The following is a 19,398-nucleotide window of genomic DNA, read 5'->3' as shown; positions in this document are numbered from 1 at the left end:
CTCTCTCTCTTCCTATCACACACTGTCCTCTCTCTCTCTCTCTTCCTATCACACACTGTCCTCTCTCTCTCTCTTCCTATCACTCACTGTCCTCTCTTTCTCTCTTCCTATCACACACTGTCCTCTCTCTCTCTTCCTATCACACACTGTCCTCTCTTTCTCTCTCTCTTCCTATCACAAACTGTCCTCTCTCTCTTTCTTTCTTCCTATCACTCACTGTCCTCTCTCTCTTTCTCTCTTCCTATCACTCACTGTCCTCTCTCTCTTCCTATCACACACTGTCCTCTCTCTCTCTTTCTCTTCCTATCCCACACTGTCATCTCTCTCTTTCTCTCTTCCTATCACTCACTGTCCTCTCTCTCTTTCTCTCTTCCAATCACTCACTGTCCTCTCTCTCTCTTCCTATCACACACTGTCCCCTCTCTCTTACTATCTTCCTATCACTCACTGTCCTCTCTCTCTTTCTCTCTTCCTATCCCACACTGTCCTCTCTCTCTTTCTCTCTTCCTATCCCACACTGTCCTCTCTCTCTTTCTCTCGTCCTATCACACACTGTCCTCTCTCTCGCTCTTCCTATCACTCACCGTCCTCTCTCTCTTTCTCTCTTCCTATCACACACTGTCCTCTCTCTCTTTCTCTCTTCCTATCCCACACTGTCCTCTCTCTCTTTCTCTCTTCCTATCACTCACTGTCCTCTCTCTCTTTCTCTTCCTATCACTCACTGTCCTTTCTCTCTTTCTCTCTTCCTATCACACACTGTCCTCTCTCTCTTTCTCTTCCTATCCCACACTGTCCTCTCTCTCTTTCTCTCTTCCTATCACACACTGTCCTCTCTCTCTTTCTCTCTTCCTATCCCACACTGTCCTCTCTCTCTTTCTCTCTTCCTATCACACACTGTCCTCTCTCTCTTTCTCTTCCTATCCCACACTGTCCTCTCTCTCTTTCTCTCTTCCTATCACTCACTGTCCTCTCTCTCTCTCTTCCTATCACACACTGTCCTCTCTCTCTCTCTCTTCCTATCACACACTGTCCTCTCTCTCTCTTCCTATCACTCACTGTCCTCTCTCTCTCTCTCTTCCTATCACACACTGTCCTCTCTCTCTCTCTTCCTATCACTCACTGTCCTCTCTTTCTCTCTTCCTATCACACACTGTCCTCTCTCTCTCTTCCTATCACACACTGTCCTCTCTTTCTCTCTCTCTTCCTATCACAAACTGTCCTCTCTCTCTTTCTTTCTTCCTATCACTCACTGTCCTCTCTCTCTTTCTCTCTTCCTATCACTCACTGTCCTCTCTCTCTTCCTATCACACACTGTCATCTCTCTCTTTCTCTCTTCCTATCACTCACTGTCCTCTCTCTCTTTCTCTCTTCCAATCACTCACTGTCCTCTCTCTCTCTTCCTATCACACACTGTCCTCTCTCTCTCTCTTCCTATCACACACTGTCCTCTCTCTCTCTTCCTATCACTCACTGTCCTCTCTCTCTCTCTCTTCCTATCACACACTGTCCTCTCTCTCTTTCTCTTCCTATCCCACACTGTCCTCTCTCTCTTTCTCTCTTCCTATCACTCACTGTCCTCTCTCTCTCTCGTCCTATCGTACACTCCCTCTTTCTTTAAAAAAAAACTTGATTTGGCACATTCTCAAAATTAATCAGACAATCAACTCAATCTCTGAACCCTGACAAACTCCCCCGTTCATCCTCTAATGGTTGGGACCAACCCTATGTTGTGATGGATGGGTCTGGGCTGTAAGTGTTTGGTAAGAACAGTGCTTACTCAGTCATAATCACTGGGATAACACAGGGACGCCTTGTTCGAGGGATTCAGCATAACCACTGGCACGGCCTGCTGTAATCACTTATTATTGTGAGTGTGTGTAGGTGGTGTGTGTGTGTGTGTTATTTTTATTTTTATTTATTTATTTATTTCACCTTTATTTAACCAGGTAGGCAAGTTGAGAACAAGTTCTCATTTACAATTGCGACCTGGCCAAGATAAAGCAAAGCAGTTCGACACATACAACTACACAGAGTTACACATGGAGTAAAACCCTGTGTTACCCTGGCAACAGATACAGTCTGTGATTTCTGGGTCGATAGCTGGACCCCTCAATAGTATCCCTACAATAACCAAAGTTATTGGGGCGGCAGGGTAGCCTAGTAGTTAGAGTGTTGAACTAGCACCCCGAAAGGTTGAACAGTTAACCCACTGTTCCTAGGCCGTCATTGTAAATAAGAATTTGTTCTTAACTGACTTGCCTAGTTAAATAAAGGTAAAAAAAAAAAAAAAAGTACAGCTACACATTCACACACGCTCTATCTGAGGCTAACCTTTCTGGTCCGTCTAAAATCTGGGCCAGATCCAGCACTTTTCAGCCAGTTACCTGGCATGATAGAGGACAGCTTTACAATGCTGGAGATTGGGATGCATGGACATACACCACAGCACACTCCCAACTCTCTTCATTCTGCCATGGCCAGCTACTACCTAGTTAGCTTTATGTATCCAGTTTAGCATCTCTGTCCCGTCTTAGTGATGTGGTTTAATTGATCCAGTTTAGTATCTCTGTCACGTCTGAATGATGTGGTTTAATTGATCCAGTTTAGTATCTCTGTCCCGTCTGAGTGATGTGGTTTAATTGATCCAGTTTAGTATCTCTGTCCCGTCTGAGTGATGTGGTTTAATTGATCCAGTTTAGTATCTCTGTCACGTCTGAATGATGTGGTTTAATGGATCCAGTTTAGTATCTCTGTCCCGTCTGAGTGATGTGGTTTAATGGATCCATTTTAATATCTCTGTCCCGTCTGAGTGATGTGGTTTTAGCATATTTCCGGGGGAGGGGGGAGGGGGAAATCTCCTGATAGAGACCAGTTAATCATGCCTCTGACTCCCGTCCACCACTGTAAAACTCTTCCTGGAACAATCCCAAAGCCATCTGGGTAATTTAGATTGGCCCCGAACGCTTTACACCTGGTGACACTTGTGTTTTTACAACACAACAAAACATGATCTGAGGCAATATGAGCAATGAAGAGTTATGAGAGGCAAGGAGAGAGTTGTATTACTGGGTATGGCTGGTACTGAAGTGTTTGTGTGAGCAACAGATGATGTTTTACATACGCACATTCCTACGCATTCACACACACCTACGCATGCACACACGCACACTCACACACAGTAGGATTCATCTGTAGTTCTGCTATTCTGCTTTAGTTTGTCCTGTTATTGTTTCTCTTAACCTATTTATAAAATGTTTTTAATTTACTAAAGCAAACCGGGGACCAAAACCAGTGTTACCCAATCAACACTCTGGATATCCAAGACCCCTAAGACGGACAGCATGGAAGTATGAATGGCATGTGACATCACAAACAAGATCCTTGGAATGAACCGAACCAACAGAATGATAAAGCCTCTCCTCTGATACTATCCCCTGTTCCAAATACCTCTAACCATTCACCTCAACCAATGACCAGCTCTCGTCTTCCACATGTCTTTTGTCCAGTTTGTTCATGTCTCCACCACTCCTCCCCTCCACGCCATCCTTCTCTCCACCACCCCATCCTCCTCTCCACCACCCCATCCTCCTCCTCTCCACCCCATCCTCCTCTCCACCACCCCATCCTACTCTCCACCACCCCATCCTCCTCCTCTCCACCACCCCATCCTCCTCTCCACCACCCCATCCTCCTACTCTCCACCACCCCATCCTCCTCTCCACCACCCCATCCTCCTCTCCACCACCCTATCCTCCTCTCCACCACCCCATCCTCCTCTCCACCACCCCATCCTCCTCTCCACCAAACAAAGTGAAACTAGGTAATGGATAGTTTGGCAGTCCTGTACCTCGCTGATATCAACACTACAGTGATGCCGTTTCCTGTTGCCATGGAGTAATGTTACCGATGTGTGTGTGTGAGCATGCTACTGTGTGTGTACACTAATGTGCGTGTGCACAAGCGTGCGTGTGTTGCACTAATTTGTCCCAAACATAAGAAAGTCATTAAGTATCAGTAATGAAGTGTGGTGTGAGGGGGGACCCTGATAAAACAAGGAATTTAACCATCCCCTGTAACCAGGAATAGGGTCAGAACCAATTAATACATCACACAGATTTACTCCTGAACAGCAGCACTACACCCACACAGGGAACGAGATTGGGGAGAGAGGAGGGAGAGGGGGGTGAGAGGAGGGAGAGGGGGGTGAGAGGAGGGAGAGGGGGTGAGAGGAGGGAGAGGGGGGTGAGAGGAGGGAGAGGGGTTGAGAGGAGGGAGAGTGATTGAGAGGAGGGAGAGTGGTTGAGAGGAGGGAGAGGGGTTGAGAGGAGGGAGAGGGGTTGAGAGGAGGGAGAGGGGGGTGAGAGGAGGGAGAGGGGTTGAGAGGAGGGAGAGGGGGGTGAGAGGAGGGAGAGGGGGGTGAGAGGAGGGAGAGGGGGGTGATAGGAGGGAGAGGGGTTGAGAGGAGGGAGAGGGGTTGAGAGGAGGGAGAGGGGTTGAGAGGAGGGAGAGGGGGGTGAGAGGAGGGAGAGGGGGTGAGAGGAGGGAGAGGGGGGTGAGAGGGGGTAAAGAGAAAAATAAGGGAAAGTGAATGAAAGGATTAAAAACAGGGAAAGAGATGGGGAATAGGGAAATAAGGCTTTAATGGAAATTGAAGTTTGTTATTTGATCTGCTTGCCATGGTTCAGGTTTAGTACTAGCTTAACTCTCTGTTCCCTCACTAGGGAGTTATGTCCCAGGCAGGATCAATCAGTCAGCTAAATTACTAAAACCCTATTACCTAGTTATTATAGAGAAACATCCTGACCGGATTATCTGTACATTGTGTTGTCATGCAGAGGGAACTTATCAAAGTTTACCATAATGACTTTCTGTTTGGTATTTGGTATTTCATTAGGATGCCCATTAGCTGTTGTGAAAGCAGCAGCTACTCTTCCTGGGGTCCACACAGACAAGAACAACTCAAGGACACACATAGCCTAGTGGTTAGAGGGTTGGCCTAGTAACCAAAAGGTTGCAAGTTCGAATCCCCGAGCTGACAAGGTAAAAATATGTCGTTCTACCCTCAGGGTACGACTTCTACCCTCAGGGTACGACTTCTACCCTCAGTAGGGTAGATAACCCCCTATTCCTGGGCCATCATTGAAAATAAGAATTTGTTCTTAACTGACTTTCCTAGTTAAATAAAGGTAAAATAAATATCAATACATACACACAACTAACTAGCTCAGGTTTGGATTGACATGTAGGCTACTGTGTGAAGGTATAATGCTATTTCTTATCCACACAATTTGCTTGGAGAGGTTGCTTTCAAGATGCGGACCAACGCTAGTGAACGCTTTTCCGAATCAAATGTACAACGCCAGTGACTATCACATGGATGACACAGTCAATATTTCTCCAATATATACATCACACTGCATACTACTATATGTGCATGGTCACGTGGTCTACAATCCTGTTTGATATGTGCATGGTCACGTGGTGTACAATCCTGTTTGATTTTCTGTATAATCTTTGCCTAATGTGATTGAGAGTATCAACTTGGCTAATATTGATACATGCCACATATTTGAATGTATACTCAAACATGTCCTATGTTATTGTTTTTATATGATGCATATATGAGCGTGTTATCCTCTTAATGTTAAACACACGTGCAGCACGCTCAACCATTGAAAGAGGTTGTAGTGAAGGAGTGATGTAAATGTCAGTGTGTATTGGGTGGAGAGTGTTGTACATGAGGTTCTAAGCTGCCTAGAAACACAAAGTGCTGCTGTGTATGTACACACACACACACACACACACACACACACACACACACACACACACACACACACACACACACACACACACACACACACACACACACACACACACACACACACACATTATCGTTCAAAAGTTTAGGGTTACTTAGAAATGTCCTTGTTTTTGAAAGAAAAGCAAATTTTTTGTCCATTAAAATAACATCAAATATATCAGAAATACAGTGTAGACATTGTTAATGTTGTAAATGACTATTGTAGCTGTAAACAGCTGTTTTTTTAATGGAATATCTACATATGCGTACAGAGGTCCATTATCAGCAACCATCACTCCTGTGTTCCAAAGGCACGTTGTGTTAGCAAATCCAAGTTTATCATTTTAAAAGGCTAATAGATCATTAGAAAACCCTTTTGCAATTGTGTTAGCACAGCTGAAAACAGTTGTTCTGATTAAAGAAGCAATAAAACTGGCTTTATTTAGACTAGTTGAGTATCTGGATCACCAGCACTTTCTTCTGAAACTCGTCAGTCTATTCTTGTTCTGAGAAAGGCTAATCCATGCAAGAAATTGCCAAGAAACTGGCAGCTTCATTAAATAGGACCTGCAAAACACCAGCCGCAACGTCAACAGTGAAGAGGCGACTCCAGGATGCTGGCCTTCTGGGCAGAGTTCCTCTGTCCAGTGTCTGTTATTTTTCCCATCGTAATCTTTTCTTTTTATTGGCCAGTCTGAGATATGGCTTTTTCTTTGCAACTCTGCTTAGAAAGCCAGCATCCCGGAGTCGCCTCTTCACTGTTGACGTTAAGACTGGTGTTTTGAGGGTACTATTTAATGAAGCTGCCAGTTGAGGACTTGTGAGGCGTCTGTTTCTCAAACTAGACACTCTAATGTACTTGTCCTCTTGCTCAGTTGTGCACCGGGGCCTCCCACTCCTCTTTCTATTCTGGTTAGAGCCAGTTTGCGCTGTTCTGTGAAGGGAGTAGGACACAGCGTTGTACGAGATCTTCAGTTTCTTGGCAATTTCTCGCATGGAACAGCCTTCATTTCTCAGAACAAGAATAAACTGATGAGTTTCAGAAGAAAGTTATTTGTTTCTGGCCAGTTTGAGCCTGTAATCGAACCCCAGATACTCAACTAGTCCAAAGAAGGACAGTTTTATTTATTTACAGTTTTCAGCTGTGCTAACACAATTGCAAAAGGGTTTTCTAATGATCAATTAGCCTTTTAAAATGGAAAACGTAATGGGCCTCTGTACGCCTATGTAGATATTCCATTTTTTTTTAAATCAACCGTTTCCAGCTACAATAGTCATTTACAATATTAACAATGTCTACACTGTATTTCTGATCAATTTGATGTTATTTTAATGGACAAAAAATGTGTTTGTATTTCAAAAACAAGGACATTTCTAAGTGACTCCAAACTTTTGGACAGTAGTGTATATATGAGACTAGGTCCTGGTAATGGCTCTGCAGTATATATATGAGACTAGGTTCTGGTAATGATTTGCTACGTACTGGGGCCTGTGTGTGAATGGGATGTAAAGAAGTGATGTATTCTGTACCCAGCGTTGTGATACAGCCACTGTGCTGCTAGCATGAGTACCCACAGCCACAGATGAAAACACATGGGTTCATAAAGAGACATTTCACCCATAACTTGTTTTGTGGAAAGATAATTCAATTAAAGGCTTAATGTGATTCAGTGACATCTGTGCTTAATTGTTTACTTGCAATTCTGAGACATGACACACACAAACTTGAAGGTTCTGGTAATTATAGCTTTGAGTAATCACTGCATTTTGAAGCTCAAGGTAGGATTATAAGGAAATATAATCTCTACCCATTTGAGGTTCTTTAGAAACACACACACGTGTGTGTCCTAGTCTGTAGTACTTCGGAAGAGTGATTAGTCAGCCAATTAAACAAATCAGTCCTCTGCTTTAACAAGAGCGCACACACAAACTTGAAGGTTCTGGTAATTATAGATCTGACTAATCACTGCATTTTGAAGCTTGGGGTAGGATTATAAAGAAATACAATCTCTACCCATTTGAGGTTCTTTAGAAACACACACACACTGTGTTTAAATAGTATAAACATGACTAACAAGCCTGATTGTACACCTAACAGTAGCACATACTGGGCTGAATGGAGAGGCTCAGTAAACTACCTCTTCATTCAGAACATATTCATGACTCAATAACTCACACAGACAGACAGCCAGACAGCCAGACAGACAGAGAGAGCGCATGTGTGGTTCCCACTGTGAAGCACGGAGAAGGAGGTGTGATGGTGTCGGGGTGTTTTGCTGGTGACACCGTTGGTGATTTATTTAGAATTCAAGGCACACGTAACCAGCATGGCTACCACAGCATGCTGCAGTGATATGCCATCCCACCTGGTTTGCGATTGACCCAACACACCTCCAGGCTGTGTAAGGGCTATGTGACCAAGAAGGAGAGTGATGGAGTGCTGCATCAGATGACCTGGCCCCCACAATAACACGAGCTCAACCCAATTTAGATGGTTTCGGACGAGTTGAACCGGAGTGTGAAGGAAAAGCAACAAACAAGTGCTCAGCATATGTGGGAACTCCTTCAAGACCGTTGGAAAAGCATTCCAGGTTAAGCTGGTTGAGAGAATGCCAAGAGTGTGCAAAGCTGTCCTCAAGGCAAAAGGGTGGCTACTAGAATCTAAAATCTATTTTGATTGGTTTAACACTTTTTTGGTTAATACATGGGGCGGCAGAGTAGCCTATTGGTTAGAGCGTTGGACTAGTAACCAGAAGGTTGCAAGTTCAAATCCCCGAGCCCCTGAACAGGCAGCTAACCCACTGTTTCTAGGCCGTCATTGAAAATAAGAATTTGTTCTTAAGAGACTTGCCTAGTTAAATTTAGGTAAAATTTCCATTACATGTTAAACCATTCCATTACATGTTAAACCATTCCATTACATGTAAAACCATTCCATTACATGTTAAACCATTCCATTACATGCTAAACCATTACATGTTAAACCATTCCATTACATGTTAAACCATTCCATTACATGTTAAACCATTCCATTACATGTTAAACCATTCCATTACATGTTAAACCATTCCATTGCATGTTAAACCATTACATTCCATGTTAAACCATTCCATTACATGTTAAACCATTCCATTCCATGTTAAACCATTACATTACATGTTAAACCATTCCATTACATGTTAAACCATTCCATTACATGTTAAACCATTCCATTACATGTTAAACCATTCCATTACATGTTAAACCATTACATTACATGTTAAACCATTCCATTACATGTTAAACCATTCCATTACATGTTAAACCATTACATTACATTCCATTCCATGTTAAACCTTACAATTACATGTTAAACCAGTGGAGTAGAACTAGCAGTAGAACTAGTAGTAGAGTAGATCTAGCAGTAGAACTAGTAGTAGAGTAGATCTAGCAGTAGAACTAGTAGTAGAACTAGCAATAAAAATGAACTAGCAGTAGAATAGAACGAGCAGTAGAACTATGTCTTCATGTGTATCTTCAAGAAGCTAAAGCAGGTCAGTGATGTTATTCCGCCATCTAGTGGAGAGGAATGCACCTACAGCATATAGACGTACACATATTCCATTCCATGTTAAACCATTCCATTACAGATGAAACCATTCTATTACATGTTAAACCATTCCATTACAGATGAAACCATTCTATTACATGCTAAACCATTCCATTACAGATGAAACCATTCCATTACATGTTAAACCATTCCATTACATGTTAAACCATTCCATTCCATGTTAAACCATTCCATTACATGTTAAACCATTCCATTACATGTTAAACCATTCTATTACATGTTAAACCATTCCATTACATGTTAAACCATTCTATTACATGTTAAACCATTCCATTACAGATGAAACCATTCTATTACATGTTAAACCATTCCATTACAGATGAAACCATTCCATTACATGTTAAACCATTCCATTACATGTTAAACCATTCCATTCCATGTTAAACCATTCCATTACATGTTAAACCATTCCATTACATGTTAAACCATTCCATTACATGTTAAACCATTCCATTACATATTAAACCATTCCATTACATATTAAACCATTCCATTACAGATGAAACCATTCTATTACATGTTAAACCATTCCATTACAGATGAAACCATTCCATTACATGTTAAACCATTCCATTACATGTTAAACCATTCCATTACATGTTAAACCATTCCATTTCATGTTAAACCATTCTATTACATGTTAAACCATTCCATTACATATTAAACCATTCCATTACATATTAAACCATTCCATTACATGTTAAACCATTCCATTACATATTAAACCATTCCATTACATGTTAAACCATTCCATTACATGTTAAACCATTCTATTACATGTTAAACCATTCCATTCCATGTTAAACCATTCCATTACATGTTAAACCATTCCATTACATGTTAAACCATTCTATTACATGTTAAACCATTACATTACATGTTAAACCATTCCATTACATGTTAAACCATTCCATTACATGTTAAACCATTCCATTCCATGTTAAACCATTCCATTACATGTTAAACCATTCCATTACATGTTAAACCATTCTATTACATGTTAAACCATTCCATTACATGTTAAACCATTCTATTACATGTTAAACCATTACATTCCATGTTAAACCATTCTATTACATGTTAAACCATTACATTCCATGTTAAACCATTCCATTACATGTTAAACCATTCCATTACATGTTAAACCATTCTATTACATGTTAAACCATTACATTACATGTTAAATCATTCCATGTTAAACCATTCCATTACATGTAAAACCATTCCATTACATGTTAAACCATTCCATTACATGCTAAACCATTACATGTTAAACCATTCCATTACATGTTAAACCATTCCATTACATGTTAAACCATTCCATTACATGTTAAACCATTCCATTACATGTTAAACCATTCCATTGCATGTTAAACCATTACATTCCATGTTAAACCATTCCATTACATGTTAAACCATTCCATTCCATGTTAAACCATTACATTACATGTTAAACCATTCCATTACATGTTAAACCATTCCATTACATGTTAAACCATTCCATTACATGTTAAACCATTCCATTACATGTTAAACCATTACATTACATGTTAAACCATTCCATTACATGTTAAACCATTCCATTACATGTTAAACCATTACATTACATTCCATTCCATGTTAAACCTTACAATTACATGTTAAACCAGTGGAGTAGAACTAGCAGTAGAACTAGTAGTAGAGTAGATCTAGCAGTAGAACTAGTAGTAGAGTAGATCTAGCAGTAGAACTAGTAGTAGAACTAGCAATAAAAATGAACTAGCAGTAGAATAGAACGAGCAGTAGAACTATGTCTTCATGTGTATCTTCAAGAAGCTAAAGCAGGTCAGTGATGTTATTCCGCCATCTAGTGGAGAGGAATGCACCTACAGCATATAGACGTACACATATTCCATTCCATGTTAAACCATTCCATTACAGATGAAACCATTCTATTACATGTTAAACCATTCCATTACAGATGAAACCATTCTATTACATGCTAAACCATTCCATTACAGATGAAACCATTCCATTACATGTTAAACCATTCCATTACATGTTAAACCATTCCATTCCATGTTAAACCATTCCATTACATGTTAAACCATTCCATTACATGTTAAACCATTCTATTACATGTTAAACCATTCCATTACATGTTAAACCATTCTATTACATGTTAAACCATTCCATTACAGATGAAACCATTCTATTACATGTTAAACCATTCCATTACAGATGAAACCATTCCATTACATGTTAAACCATTCCATTACATGTTAAACCATTCCATTACATGTTAAACCATTCCATTACATGTTAAACCATTCCATTACATGTTAAACCATTCCATTTCATGTTAAACCATTCTATTACATGTTAAACCATTCCATTACATATTAAACCATTCCATTACATATTAAACCATTCCATTACATGTTAAACCATTCCATTACATATTAAACCATTCCATTACATGTTAAACCATTCCATTACATGTTAAACCATTCTATTACATGTTAAACCATTCCATTCCATGTTAAACCATTCCATTACATGTTAAACCATTCCATTACATGTTAAACCATTCTATTACATGTTAAACCATTACATTACATGTTAAACCATTCCATTACATGTTAAACCATTCCATTACATGTTAAACCATTCCATTCCATGTTAAACCATTCCATTACATGTTAAACCATTCCATTACATGTTAAACCATTCTATTACATGTTAAACCATTCCATTACATGTTAAACCATTCTATTACATGTTAAACCATTACATTCCATGTTAAACCATTCTATTACATGTTAAACCATTCCATTACAGATGAAACCATTCTATTACATGTTAAACCATTCCATTACAGATGAAACCATTCCATTACATGTTAAACCATTCCATTATATGTTAAACCATTCCATTACATGTTAAACCATTCCATTCCATGTTAAACCATTCCATTACATGTTAAACCATTCCATTACATGTTAAACCATTCTATTACATGTTAAACCATTACATTACATGTTAAACCATTCCATTACATGTTAAACCATTCCATTACATGTTAAACCATTCCATTCCATGTTAAACCATTCCATTACATGTTAAACCATTCCATTACATGTTAAACCATTCTATTACATGTTAAACCATTCCATTACATGTTAAACCATTCTATTACATGTTAAACCATTACATTCCATGTTAAACCATTCTATTACATGTTAAACCATTACATTCCATGTTAAACCATTCCATTACATGTTAAACCATTCCATTACATGTTAAACCATTCTATTACATGTTAAACCATTACATTACATGTTAAATCATTCCATGTTAAACCATTCCATTACATGTAAAACCATTCCATTACATGTTAAACCATTCCATTACATGCTAAACCATTCCATTCCATGTTAAACCATTCCATTACATGTTAAACCATTCCATTACATGTTAAACCATTCCATTACATGTTAAACCATTCAATTACACGTTAAACCATTCCATTACATTACATGTTAAACCATTCAATTCCATTCCATGTTAAACCATACCATTACATGTTAAACCATTCCATTACACGTTAAACCATTCCATTACATGTTAAACCATTCCATTACATGTTAAACCATTCCATTACATTACATGTTAAACCATTCCATTACATTACATGTTAAACCATTCTATTACATGTTAAACCATTCCATTACAGATTAAACCATTCCATTACAGATGAAACCATTCCATTACATGTTAAACCATTCCATTACACGTTAAACCATTCCATTACATGTTAAACCATTCCATTACATGTTAAACCATTCCATTACATGTTAAACCATTCCATTACATATTAAACCATTCCATTACATGTTAAACCATTACATGTTAAACCATTTCATTACATGTTAAACCATTACATGTTAAACCATTCCATTACATGTTAAACCATTCTATTACATGTTAAACCATTCCATTACATGTTAAACCATTCCATTCCATGTTAAACCTGTCATGTATTGTCATGTTGTGTCTTGTTTCTGTCCTTTCTCTTCACCCTGTCTCCCTCTGCTGGTCGTACTAGGTTACCTTTTCTTCCCCTCTTTCCCCCAGCTGTTCCTTGTCTTCTCTGACTACCTTGTTCACCCCTTTTCCCACCTGTTCCCTTTTTCCCTCTGATTAGGTCTCTATATCTCTCTCTGTTTCTGCTCCTGTCTTTGTCGGATTCTCGTTTGTGTTACTCATGCCTGAACCAGACTATCGTCGTGTTTGCTGCAACCTTGTCCTGTCCTGTCGGAATCTGCATGTTCATCTAACCTTGTCCTGTCCTGTCGGAATCTGCCTGTCCATCTGAGCCTACGTGTGTTTCGTCATTAAAGAAACTCTGTTTTGTTAATTCGCTTTTGGGTCCTCATTCACGCACCTGACAGAAGAATCCGACCAAGAATGGACCCAGCGACTTCGGATCCTCTCCACTCAGCCGTCGAGATCCAGGGAGCGATGCTAGGCAGACACGAGCAGGAATTGTCTGCTGCTCGACATGCCGTTGAGACCCTGGCCACCCAAGTCTCCAACCTCACAGAACAGGTTCACCATCTCCGCCTCGATCCACCGGCCACTTCCAGGGCTTTCGAATCTCCGGAGCCCAGAATCAATAACCCGCCGTGTTACTCTGGGGAGCCCACTGAATGCTGCTCGTTCCTCACCCAGTGTGATATTGTGTTTTCTCTCCAGCCCAACACTTACTCCAGGAGCACTGCTCGTATCGCCTACGTCATATCTCTCCTTACTGGACGGGCTCGTGAGTGGGGCACGGCAATCTGGGAGGCAAGGGCTGAGTGTACTAACCAGTATCAGGACTTTAAGGAGGAGATGATACGGGTTTTTGATCGATCTGTTTTTGGGGAGGAGGCTTCCAGGGCCCTGTCTTCCCTATGTCAAGGTAATCGATCCATAACAGACTACTCTATTGAGTTTCGCACTCTTGCTGCCTCCAGTGGCTGGAACGAGTCGACTTTGCTCGCTCGTTTTCTGGAGGGTCTCCGCGCAGAGGTAAAGGATGAGATTCTCTCCCGGGAGGTTCCTTCCAGCGTGGATTCCTTGATTGAACTCGCTATTCGCATTGAGCGACGGGTTGATCTTCGTCACCGAGCTCGTGGAAAGGAGCTCGCGTTCTCCGTTGCCCCCCTCTCCGCATCACTACCATCTTCCTCTGCCGGCTCGGGTGCTGAGCCTATGCAGCTGGGAGGTATCCGCATCTCGACTAAAGAGAGGGAACGGAGAATCACCAACCGCCTCTGTCTCTATTGCGGTTCCGCTGGTCATTTTGTCACTTCATGTCCAGTAAAAGCCAGAGCTCATCAATAAGCGGAGGGCTACTGGTGAGCGCTACTACTCCTGTCTCTCCTTCAAGATCCTGCACTACCTTGTCGGTCCATCTACGCTGGACCGGTTCGTCAGCTTCCTGCAGTGCCTTGATAGACTCTGGGGCGGAGGGCTGTTTTATGGACGAGACCTGGGCTCGGGAACATGACATTCCTCTCAGACAGTTAAGGGAGTCCACGGCCTTGTTCGCCTTGGATGGTAGTCCTCTCCCCAGGATTCAGCGTGAGACGCTACCTTTAACCCTCACTGTCTCTGGTAATCATAGCGAAACCATTTATTTTTTAATTTTTCGTTCACCTTTTACACCTGTTGTTTTGGGCCATCCCTGGCTAGTTTGTCATAATCCTTCTATTAATTGGTCTAGTAATTCTATTCTCTCCTGGAACGTCTCTTGTCATGTGAAATGTTTAATGTCTGCTATCCGTCCTGTTTCCTCTGTCTCTTTTTCACAGGAGGAGCCTGGTGATTTGACAGGGGTGCCGGAGGAATATCACGATCTGCGCACGGTGTTCAGTCGGTCCAGGGCCACCTCTCTTCCTCCACACCAGTCGTATGATTGTAGTATTGATCTCCTTCCGGGAACCACTCCCCCCCGGGGTAGACTATACTCTCTGTCGGCTCCCGAACGTAAGGCTCTCGAAGATTATTTGTCTGTAGCTCTTGCCGCCGGTACCATAGTCCCCTCCTCCTCTCCCGCCGGAGCGGGGTTTTTTTTTGTTAAGAAGAAGGACGGGTCCCTGCGCCCCTGCATAGATTATCGAGGGCTGAATGACATAACAGTGAAGAATCGTTATCCGCTTCCTCTTATGTCTTCAGCCTTCGAGATCCTGCAGGGAGCCAGGTTTTTCACTAAGTTGGACCTTCGTAACGCTTACCATCTCGTGCGCATCAGGGAGGGGGACGAGTGGAAGACGGCGTTTAACACTCCGTTAGGGCACTTTGAATACCGGGTTCTTCCTTTCGGCCTCGCTAACGCTCCAGCTGTCTTTCAGGCATTAGTCAATGATGTCCTGAGAGACATGCTGAACATCTTTGTTTTCGTTTACCTTGACGATATCCTGATTTTTTCACCGTCACTCCAGATTCATGTTCAGCACGTTCGACGTGTTCTCCAGCGCCTTTTAGAGAATTGTCTTTTTGTGAAGGCTGAGAAGTGCACTTTTCATGCCTCCTCCGTCACATTTCTCGGTTCTGTTATTTCCGCTGAAGGCATTAAGATGGATCCCGCTAAGGTCCAAGCTGTCATTGATTGGCCCGTCCCTAAGTCACGCGTCGAGCTGCAGCGCTTTCTCGGCTTCGCGAACTTCTATCGTCGTTTCATCCGTAATTTCGGTCAGGTGGCAGCTCCTCTCACAGCCCTTACTTCTGTCAAGACGTGCTTTAAGTGGTCCGTTTCCGCCCAGGGAGCTTTTGATCTCCTCAAGAATCGTTTTACATCCGCACCTATCCTTGTTACACCTGACGTCTCTAGACAGTTCGTTGTCGAGGTTGACGCGTCAGAGGTGGGCGTGGGAGCCATTCTTTCTCAGCGCTCCCTCTCTGACGACAAGGTCCACCCTTGCGCGTATTTTTCTCATCGCCTGTCGCCGTCGGAACGTAACTATGATGTGGGAAACCGCGAACTGCTCGCCATCCGCTTAGCCCTAGGCGAATGGCGACAGTGGTTGGAGGGGGCGACCGTTCCTTTTGTCGTTTGGACTGACCATAGGAACCTTGAGTACATCCGTTCTGCCAAACGACTTAATGCGCGTCAGGCGCGCTGGGCGCTGTTTTTCGCTCGTTTCGAGTTCGTGATTTCTTATCGTCCGGGCTCTAAGAACACCAAGCCTGATGCTTTATCTCGTCTCTTCAGTTCTTCAGTAGCCTCCACTGACCCCAAGGGGATTCTCCCTGAGGGGCGTGTTGTCGGGTTGACTGTCTGGGGAATTGAGAGGCAGGTAAAGCAAGCACTCACTCACACTCCGTCGCCGCGCGCTTGTCCTAGGAACCTTCTTTTCGTTCCCGTTCCTACTCGTCTGGCCGTTCTTCAGTGGGCTCACTCTGCCAAGTTAGCCGGCCACCCTGGCGTTCGGGGTACGCTTGCTTCCATTCGCCAGCGTTTTTGGTGGCCCACCCGGGAGCATGACACGCGTCGTTTTGTGGCTGCTTGTTCGGTCTGCGCGCAGACTAAGTCCGGTAACTCCCCTCCTGCCGGCCGTCTCAGGCCGCTTCCCATTCCCTCTCGACCGTGGTCTCACATCGCCTTAGATTTTGTCACCGGACTGCCTTCGTCAGCGGGGAAGACTGTTATTCTTACGGTTGTCGATAGGTTCTCTAAGGCGGCTCATTTTATTCCCCTTGCTAAGCTTCCTTCTGCTAAAGAGACGGCACAAATCATCATCGAGAATGTTTTCAGAATTCATGGCCTTCCGTCAGACGTCGTTTCGGACAGAGGTCCGCAATTCACGTCTCAATTTTGGAGGGAGTTTTGCCGTTTGATTGGGGCTTCCGTCAGTCTCTCTTCCGGCTTTCACCCCCAGTCTAACGGTCAAGCAGAACGGGCCAATCAGACTATTGGTCGCATCTTACGCAGTCTTTCTTTTCGCAACCCTGCATCTTGGTCAGAACAGCTCCCCTGGGCAGAATACGCCCACAACTCGCTTCCTTCGTCTGCGACCGGGCTATCTCCTTTTCAGAGTAGCCTCGGGTACCAGCCTCCGCTGTTCTCATCTCAGTTCGCCGAGTCCAGCGTCCCCTCCGCTCAGGCTTTTGTCCAACGTTGCGAGCGCACCTGGAAGAGGGTCAGGTCTGCACTTTGCCGTTATAGGGCGCAGACTGTGAGAGCTGCTAATAAGCGTAGAACTAAGACTCCTAGATATTGTCGCGGTCAGAGAGTTTGGCTCTCCACTCAGAACCTTCCCCTTAAGACAGCTTCTCGCAAGTTGACCCCGCGGTTCATTGGTCCGTTCCGTATTTCTCAGATCATTAATCCTGTCGCAGTGCGACTTCTTCTTCCGCGATATCTTCGTCGCGTCCACCCGGTCTTCCATGTCTCCTGTGCTAAGCCCGTTCTTCGCGCCCCCGCTCGTCTTCCCCCCCCCCCCCCCATCCTTGTCGAGGGCGCACCTATCTACAGGGTCCGTAAGATTTTGGACATGCGTCCTCGGGGCCGTGGTCATCAGTACCTAGTGGATTGGGAGGGGTACGGTCCTGAGGAGAGGAGTTGGGTTCCCTCTCGGGACGTGCTGGACCGTTCGCTGATCGATGATTTCCTCCGTTGCCGCCAGGTTTCCTCCTCGAGTGCGCCAGGAGGCGCTCGGTGAGTGGGGGGGTACTGTCATGTATTGTCATGTTGTGTCTTGTTTCTGTCCTTTCTCTTCACCCTGTCTCCCTCTGCTGGTCGTACTAGGTTACCTTTTCTTCCCCTCTTTCCCCCAGCTGTTCCTTGTCTTCTCTGACTACCTCGTTCACCCCTTTTCCCACCTGTTCCCTTTTTCCCTCTGATTAGGTCTCTATATCTCTCTCTGTTTCTGCTCCTGTCTTTGTCGGATTCTCGTTTGTGTTACTCATGCCTGAACCAGACTATCGTCGTGTTTGCTGCAACCTTGTCCTGTCCTGTCGGAATCTGCATGTTCATCTAACCTTGTCCTGTCCTGTCGGAATCTGCCTGTCCATCTGAGCCTACGTGTGTTTCGTCATTAAAGAAACTCTGTTTTGTTAATTCGCTTTTGGGTCCTCATTCACGCACCTGACAAAACCATTCCATTACATGTTAAACCATTCCATTCCATGTTAAACCATTCCATTCCATGTTAAACCATTCCATTCCATGTTAAACCATTATATTACATGTTATTCCATTACATGTTAAATCATTCCATGTTAAACCATTCTATTACATGTTAAACCATTCCATTACATGTTAAACCATTCTATTACATGTTAAACCATTCCATTCCATCTTAAGCCATTCCATTACATGTTAAACCATTATATTACATGTTAAACCATTCCATTACATGTTAAATCATTACATGTTAAACCATTCTATTACATGTTAAACCATTCCATTACATGTTAAACCATTCCATTACATGTTAAACCATTCTATTACATGTTAAACCATTCCATTACATGTTAAACCATTCCATTACATGTTAAACCATTCCATTACATGTTAAACCATTCTATTACATGTTAAACCATTCCATTCCATGTTAAACCATTCCATTACATATTAAACCATTCCATTACATGTTAAACCATTCCATTACATATTAAACCATTCCATTACATGTTAAACCATTCCATTACATGTTAAACCATTCCATTCCATGTTAAACCATTCCATTACATGTTAAACCATTCCTCCTTGAGGAAGGCGGAGCTGAGCCGGAGAGCAGTTCAGAGTGGAGACTGGTAGACGTCTTCAGAGAACCTTGAGTTACTGCTAATGCCAAACATGGACAGAGCTTCAACACACACACACTGAGAGAGCAAGAGTCTAGAGTCTCTTCTCTCCTCTCCTCCAGACCCTGTGGTTCTTTCACCTCTCTGGTCCACACAGCTAACAGGCCGGCACACACACACCTATTTGTGTCTATAAGTGGCTAGTGAGTAA

At 42.7% G+C, this 19,398-nt stretch overlaps 1 protein-coding gene across 2 annotated transcripts in view; it reads left to right on the top strand.

The window, feature by feature from the left end:
* The window catches only part of chodl (chondrolectin), a 41,116-nt gene extending 36,840 nt beyond the window's left edge, over positions 1-4,276 (top strand). The window contains exon 8 of one of the 2 annotated variants that reach the window (XM_036943686.2): positions 3,272-4,276. In XM_036943686.2, the coding sequence (XP_036799581.2) occupies positions 3,272-3,353 (82 nt within the window). In that variant the 3' untranslated portion in view covers positions 3,354-4,276. The remainder of the gene's footprint in view (positions 1-3,271) is intronic. The other variant, XM_036943687.2, reaches the window with a different exon arrangement.
* The last annotated feature ends 15,122 nt before the right edge of the window (positions 4,277-19,398 follow it).

The sequence above is a fragment of the Oncorhynchus mykiss genome, chromosome 15 (genome assembly GCF_057628025.1).
Source record: "Oncorhynchus mykiss isolate SJ-2025 chromosome 15, ASM5762802v1, whole genome shotgun sequence".
Classification (NCBI taxonomy): domain Eukaryota; kingdom Metazoa; phylum Chordata; class Actinopteri; order Salmoniformes; family Salmonidae; genus Oncorhynchus; species Oncorhynchus mykiss.
Note: the sequence above shows the minus strand (reverse complement) of the source record. Positions and strands in the feature narration are given on the sequence as shown.